This window comes from Chenopodium quinoa, unplaced genomic scaffold (assembly GCF_001683475.1).
Source record: "Chenopodium quinoa cultivar QQ74 unplaced genomic scaffold, ASM168347v1, whole genome shotgun sequence".
Classification (NCBI taxonomy): domain Eukaryota; kingdom Viridiplantae; phylum Streptophyta; class Magnoliopsida; order Caryophyllales; family Amaranthaceae; genus Chenopodium; species Chenopodium quinoa.
In genome coordinates this window covers 5,531,634-5,539,902 of record NW_018743405.1, presented here as the reverse complement: position 1 = coordinate 5,539,902, position 8,269 = coordinate 5,531,634, and the positions used below count along the sequence as shown (strand labels likewise).

At 29.6% G+C, this 8,269-nt stretch overlaps 2 protein-coding genes across 2 annotated transcripts; both read left to right on the top strand.

Annotated features, from left to right (window-relative positions):
- Window positions 1–374: 374 nt before the first annotated feature.
- On the top strand, window positions 375–1,687 carry LOC110738951 (protein FAR1-RELATED SEQUENCE 5-like). Its single transcript, XM_021919397.1, has 2 exons — window positions 375–474; window positions 993–1,687. Exons 1-2 carry the CDS (start codon window positions 375–377, stop codon window positions 1,685–1,687), a joined length of 795 nt encoding a protein of 264 aa, XP_021775089.1.
- A 652-nt stretch (window positions 1,688–2,339) lies between these two features.
- Window positions 2,340–2,879, top strand: LOC110738950 (protein FAR1-RELATED SEQUENCE 12-like). The gene has a single exon (XM_021919396.1). The coding sequence runs from the start codon at window positions 2,340–2,342 to the stop codon at window positions 2,877–2,879; it is 540 nt and encodes a 179-aa protein (XP_021775088.1).
- The last annotated feature ends 5,390 nt before the right edge of the window (window positions 2,880–8,269 follow it).

Below are 8,269 nucleotides of genomic sequence, written 5' to 3'. Positions count from 1 at the left end.
CCATAGTAAGGGTCCAATAATAGTGTAGTTGGATTGGGCTCGAAAAGAGCTTTCCAACGGTAAATTTTACCCTACACCCTAGTGTAGGGTGTGTTCCCTACACCCCCCTTAAGCTACGTCGTTTTGTAGCTGGCGTGGAGTTCTCATGTGCAGCTTCATTTTGCGATTCTTTCCCTTTTTTTTTCTTTTCTTCCTCTTTTTTCCTTTTTTCTTTGTTTCTTATTATTCAAGCTATGCATTTATATGATTTTAAACCCTATTTTTTCTCTCTCTTCAATTGATCAACCTCCATTTTTTATCTACATTTTTCTCTCGTTAATTCATCTTCTTCATTTGATTTTTTTTACGAATTCGATAATTGTTACCGATTATCAATGGCGAATTCTGCATCTGGAGATTGCGTTGATTTTGATCGTGATTGTGAGCGTGTGTTTTCTTCTGGAGTTTGTTTGGTTGATTTGTTGGTTCAACAATGTGAGTAATTGTGATCATAATTTTGCAATTTTTAATCATCTCTACTTTGTTATGTTATAATGCTCTGTTTATTTGAACTTAATTTATGTATTATTATTCACTTTCGATTTTTGAATTTACTACTTTTATTACATTATGATGAACGTTTTTGGATTGTTATACTTTGTATGAACATTTTGTTGCTTCATTTGTTTTCTCTATGTTTTAGAATTGTGTGTTTTTGTTGTATATTTTTTAGATTAATTTTATACTTTCAATTAATCATTTATGTTTTCTTATTTGTACTTATTAATGTGTTTATGTTCAGTCTCAAAGTCATTTTATCATTTATTTTTACATTTATATATCGATATTATGTGAAGTGGTAAATAATGAAGATATTGGTCAAAATATTATGTGCTGAAATTTTTGCAATTGATCATGTGCTGTTTTAATATTGAACATTTTACTTATTTGTTATTGTTCATTCATGAAACTCTTTATGATCATTTATAATTGTATATTAAAACTTTGTGCAGTGGAAAAAAAGGATGATATTGTTTATTTAGAAGCAGAAAAGTCTGAACTAAAGGATAAAGAATTTAAATCTGAAGATGAAGCTTTTGAAGCGTATAATGATTTTAGGAAAGGTTTTGGAATTCGAATTGGGAAGAGTAAGAGAAGAAGAGATGATTCTTTTTTTATGAAAAGATTTGTTTGTTGTAATGAGGGATTCAAAGATAATAAGTGTAAGAATAAAAGGATTTATGAGAATTTGGATAATCGAACTGGTTGTTTAGCTTTTGTGCAGTTTCATATTGATCATTTAGGGGTCTATACATGTACAAGACATAAAATGGTTCATAATCATGCTATGATTCCTCCTGAAAAAAGGCATTTGATAAGGTCTCAAAGGAATGTGAATAAAGAGCAACTTCTTTTCATTTCAACAATGAAATTGAGCGGAGTCAAAGTTACTGATTCTTTGAGGGTTGTAAAGAAGGAGGTTAGTGGATCTCCTAATCTTTCTTTTACTGCTTCTGATGCGTATAATGCATTGTCATCTGAAAAAGCTGCCCAAATTGAAGGATGTGATAGTAACCAATTGATTAAATATTTTGCCAAGAGACATGTGGATGAGGCAGATTTTTATTATGATTTTGAACAAGATGATAGTGGTGCTTTAGTTAGTTTTTTTTGGCGTGATGGTAGGATGATGAGAGATTATCATTAATTTGGAGATTTGTTGGTTTTTGATACAACTTATAGAACTAATAAATATGGAATGATATGTGGTCCATTTGTTGGGATGAACCATCATGGTAACAATGTCATGTTTGGTATGGGTTTTATTCTTAATGAGTGCACCGAGTCTTTTGATTGGTTGTTTGACACATTTTTGCACTCAATGGGGAGGAAAAGTCCCATTAAAATTATGACTGATCAAGCACAAGCGATTGCAGCGGGTATAAGAAACAGTTTTCCTTCAACTGTTCATCATCGTTTATGTGTATGGCACCTTAAACAAAATTATAAGAAACACATTGGAGCATTGAGAGCTTTGGAAGGCTTTACAGATTTGTTTGGTTATCTTTTGAAGTATTGTGAAACTCCTGCTGAATTTGAATATTTCTGGAAAAGGTAAATTATTGTTTTTTGTATTTATTTTTTATTTTTATTATGTGATATATTTGATTATTATGTGATATATATATGAACATTTAGTGTTTTACATATGATCATACAGTTTACTTTTTTTTGTATGTTATCATAATATTATTAGTGTCCATATTATTTATGATCATTATTCTTTATACAAATGTACATATTTTAATTTATATTTTGTTCATTTTTCAATTAATATATGATCATTTCTGTTATACAAGATGTGTGATAAATACAAATGTGAAAATGATGATTGGTTATTTGATTTGTATAAAATAAAGGAAATGTGGTGTCCTACTTATTCTAAGAAGTATTGGTCTGGTGGTATATTGTCCTCTCAACGTAGTGAAACTACTAATAAGTCAGTTTCACAACGTCTTAATAAGACTCAAGGTTTATGTGATTTTTATCATGTTTTTCTTGATGTCATTTCTGAGTGGAGAAGTAAGGAAGGTGGAAGAGATTACAATACTTTGAGGGGTAATAGGCACCTAGCTTTTGCTAATATTGGTATATTAGTTCATGCAAGATCATTGTACACTATTCAAGCTTATGTGCTTTTTGAAGAGGAGTTCATTAGGGGGACAGCTTATGATCATGTTGATAATGGTTTGTGTTTTCCAGAATATTCATATCTTCTTTGGAGGCCTGGGAAGGATATAATTAAGCATGAAGTTGTTTTTAATAAGGAAACACATGCAGTTTGTTGCACATGCATGTACTTTAGTGAGACTGGTTTACTTTGTTCTCATTCTCTTTGAGTATATCATTTGCATTGTGTGCGTAATATTCCACAAGAGTATGTAATGAAACGATGGACAAAGGCTGCCATGTGTAGTCATGGTATTGAAGAACCTACTTTGAGGACAAATGTTGTGGCTACAAGTGTTTGGAGGTCACAAACAATCAGAAAATTTGTTAAGTTGATAACAGGTTGTCAGAATTCTTTGAATGCAAGGGAAGAGGTTGAGTGTTATTTCAATCTGTTAAAAGAAAAGGTTGAGAGTGTATCAGGTGTAATTGACTTTAGTGAACCTGTTAAAGAGGTTGAAATTGTTGATCTTGAGATCAAGAATCCTCCAAAAGCTAGGCCTAAAGGTGATAGGAATGTAAGGCCTAAGAGTACCTTGGAGAAGCAGTGCAACAAGGCAAAGGGTAATTTCAAGAGGAAAAAGTCTATGTACACTCCTTACAAAAGGGGTATAGGGCAAGCAGTTGTACAAGTATATGATTATTTAATATTTTCAAATTGATCATTTAAGTTTTCATAAATGATCATTTATGTTTGTTTTTTTTAATAGGAACTTGATGAGAATGGTTGTGCTGTTACTTATGCTAATTCTATTAATGACCCCACTGAATTGATTGTTTTGAGCAATAAACAGTCTCAGGTAAATTTAAATGTGCAAAAAAAAAAAACAGTTTATTTATATTTTATTATTATTGATTTTTATAATTTAAAAATATAGGTTGGCTTTAATTCAGCTGTTGTAGAAGAAATTCCTTCTAGTTCTAAGGAATCAGATCAGAGTAATTCTAATGATTTTGATCAGGTATGTTTGTTTGTTATTGATTATAATTTATTTTATTTTTTGACATTTATGATCTATATGATAATTTTTTATTTAATTTTTTATTTTTTATTTTTTTTTTGGTTTTTTTTTGTAGGCTACTAGTTAAAGCCCTCTTCCATCCAGCATATCTATTGATGTTGATATTTCACCTATTGCTAAGGTTTTTTTTCTTATTTGTTTATATAAGTGTTTGTAACTGATCATATACTGGTTTATTAATGATCAATTTAATTTTTTTTTACAGGAGAAGGATTTAAATCTAGTTGAAGGTGTTTCTGCTGTTCAAGCTCGTTCTAATGTTGGTGCAAATAAAGGTGGTTCTGGTGTTAAAACTTACTCTCAAATTAATCCAAGAGTTCCAATTCATACTAGTGCGTCAACAAAATCTCCTGCTGTTATTCAACCTACAATTCCCAGGAATGTTCAAAATCCAACTCAGAATTGTTCAAACACCAATCAAGAAATGATCATATCCAACTCCAAAAATGTTCAATCAACAAATGTTCAAGTTATTTCTTCAAAAAAATGATCAAGGATTTCGTGTTCAGAATGTTCAAGTTATTCCTCCCACAGTTCAAAGAAATGATCAAGGTGCTCGTGTTCAACCTAGTGAGTCAACAAAATCTCCTGCTGGTGTTCAACCTACGGTTTCTAGGATTGTTCATACTGCACCCCAGAATTGTTCACAATTCAATCCAGAAATGTTCAAATTCAATTCAAGAAATATTCATTCAACAAATGATCAAGGTTTTCGTGTTCCAAGTGTTCAAGTTGTTCCTCCAACTGTTCAAACAAATTATCAAGGTGCTCGTGTTCCAAATGTTCAATCAAGAAATGTTCAATTAAGTTCTGGAAAAATTTCTTCTAAGTATGACAGGTTGTTAGCCTTTTTTGATACAACTGTAGCTAAAAGTTTGGCTAATAAAGATAAATAGTTTAGTATATTAGATATTTATAACTGTGGTTTTAACTTCTTTTTTGTAATGGTAGTTTAAGTATTATTTTTTAATGTTGAATTTTTTTTTTATTATTTTAAAGACATAAAAATTTTCTGCCTATTTGACTTAATATTTTGTAATGTTTAACTTTATATTGGAATTTATATGAATTTAAAATTCAACATTTATAAATGTTTATATGGTCATTTGTATATGAACAAAAGTAAATGTTTAACAAATAAAATTCATGTCTATTTAAATGAAACATAAACAATAAATTTTTAACAAATAAAATTCATATGTCTATTTATTAATAAGAATAAAAAAACATCTATAAGTCTATATATACATATTTATAAATGAACATATGATACTATTCCATTGCAAATTTTCTTGCTTTCCTTCTATTTATTCTTGATTCAGAGTTTTCTTCAAACAACATCAATTCTGCTATGTATTGGATCCTTAGCTTTCTAATTTGGTTCACCTGTTGAAGAAAATGAATTATTAAATTTTAATTTTTAAACATTGTTTTATAAATGAACATTATATATTATATTATTGAACATTTATCATACTTACATTGTTTGGTTTTAAATCACAAATCCAACTCTCATTAGGATCAGCAGTGAAGGTTTCCATATGCTTCATAATGTAAACTCTACAGTTTGTATGATCGTCGTTGCTACGCCATTTCATCTTTTCCAAAACAATTGTGTAGTCTTCAATTCTATTTGCATCTTCATATCCAAGGTGTTTCATGTATTCTGCCAATCCTTTTAACTAATAATCTCAACAGAAAAAAGTATTGAATTGTTGGTTTTGTTATGAAGTCATGAATATTTAATAACAAATAATTGATCATTTATCTAAGTATAAATAAACATATTATCTCATCATCAATTTTGGTTGTTCTTCATATTTTGCTTGTACTGAGACATGTTGTGGCAGTTTTCTGTTGTCTATTATATGAATTTTGTCTTCTATATGATTGACGCACAACAGAAAAAAAATATTGAGAAGTTGATACTGGGAAGAAGACCTGAACAAATAATAAAATATTATTGAACATTTTACTAAATATAGTTGAACATATGTATATTATTATAATGGCAATACCTGTTTGTATCCAACAATGCTATCAATTTTATTCCCCTTCAGCTCGTTTTTCATTCTTTCAATGACGGATTCAATTCTTTTCTCCATGGATGAGCCTGCTTGACAAACTCTATTTGTGCACATAATGTGGTGTTGAAATAGACACAAACATATACAAAATTAATGAATTTTTAGCAATTATAAATCATATAAAACAATACCTATACTTTAAAAAAGAAGTAAAACTCACATGAAGCATTTTTGAGAAGTAAATCTTGTTTCTTGGCCTTTTATGATTAAGAAACCTTGCCCATGCATCTATCACACAATTTGTCACTCCAACATCATCTCCAAGTGTTTTCATTTCTTGTTTATTGATGTGATTCAATCCATCATAATATAAAAGTGCACTGCAATATGAACATTTAGTAATATAAAGATGAACATATTTTCAAAGAACATATTTAACCTTGTATAAAATTAGTAAGAGTAAATACCTTTCATCTTTTCCACTTAGTGCAAAGTCTACTGCAACTTGGTTCATCGTTTTCTCATCTTTGAACAGATCCTTGTATTTGATCATGTAAGGAGATCGGAAAGCAAGAGGAATTGTTTGCTTTTCACGTTGTGGTCTTGTTGTACATTAAATAAAGTAGTGTTATTAAGAACATTATTTCTTATATAAATGGACATTTATATGTATATAAAAAAAAATATAAAATTGTACCTTTCAACTTTTTGCTTTTCTGCAATTGACTTTTTCTTTTCATTATTCCTGGACATATTAAATAAGAAAAATGAACATTTAGTTATCTGAAAATGTTCATTAATTATTTTGAACATTAGTTTTATGTATGTACCTTTTTGTGACTTTTGAGGATGTTGTATCAGTCTCCTTGAGTTCACTGAAATGTCAAACAGTGTCAGTACATATAAATAAAATGATAAGTCACATAATACATTATGTGCGTTTTCAATTCATAAAATCAAACATATTTATATAACATAAACCACACATTCATAATACATATTCAACAAAAATTTGTACACACATACAATAGTTTTTGAAACACCAGTTTGAAGTTACAACACAATAGTTACATAAGTTAAATTGTTCCATCTAGATAATTTATCCTTACTAATTACATAACCCTAATAGTAAGACATGTCTTCAAGTTTTTACCCCTCTACTTTGTCATCATTCTTTGTTTTTCCATAAACATCTTCCTTTTCTTGTTCTACTTCTCCAATTGGATCATCACTTTTTCCACCAATATCTGACCTAGTGTCAGCATTAACTTTTGATCCAGATCCTGCATCTAAGAAGAAATAATATTAGAAGTGAATATTATTTCTTTGTAAAAGAATATTTTACTCCTTATAATTGAACATTTTACCATTTCTAGGCAATCCTTCAATATCTTGTTCTGAAGCTGCTGAAGTTTTACCCATATCCATTTTTTCACTTGTTTTATAAATCATCATTATGGATAAACATAAAGTTAATAGTATTTATACATAATAATTAGAAAATATTCAATTTTCATTTATGTACATCATTTATTATATAAATGAAAATTACAATTTGTTGCAGTTGTTGGTGGTTCAATTATACTATCAAGTGTTGAAGTGGTGGGTCCTGTTCCTGTTTTTAAAAATTAACAAATTAAAACAATTTAGTCCACAAATTAAAAAAATTTCTATATAAAAATCAGAATAGTGTCTATGAGTTAGAATTACCAATGGCTGGAGAAGGTGGAGTCAACCCCAAGCTAAAAGCTTTTCTGATGTCATATTCTTCTTCCTTTTCCTTTCCCTTTTTGGTCATTTTCTTCAAAGAAATTTTCTTTTCATTTATTTGCCTCTCAGATGCTTGCATCAGTTCCTTCTCATCCTTATTAAGTGCATTCAGGAAATCATCACTGCTAAAGAATTCTTCATCTTGGCTTAGAACAGACGGTTCCCTACTTGCCACTTTTCCTAACACTTCATCAACTTTTTTCACCAAGTCATTTTCAGGAAAGATGTCCTTTGCCTTCGCCAATTTTGTAGAAAGCATTGACAGGATTGAACAAGTTGTCTTCACCAGGGTTACAAAATCATCCATAAAAACCTAGATTATAAGAATAAATATTCAGAATTATGCATGTGAACACTCAATATCATACAAATGAACATTTATGTTAACAATTTTGATCATTTTATAACCTGAGCACTTTCTTCAACTTTTGCAGCAATCATTGGTAGAATTTTTCCTCTCCCAAATCCCAAATCAATCTCAATCTTCATCCTTTCCACAACCATGTCTCTTTTCCATACAGAAATAATAGGAAATGTTCTTGGAGGCCTTTTGCCCAACCTCTGAACCCTATCAAAGTAAAACAGCTACAGGAACAAATAAAACAAGGAACATTAACAATATATTAAATGAGAATTTATCAAAATATGAATGAACATTTTGTATAAATTTACCATCATTGCAGAGGGCCTTTGTAGAACCCCTTGCATTGCTGCTTTCTCCAATCAACATGACTTCTGATA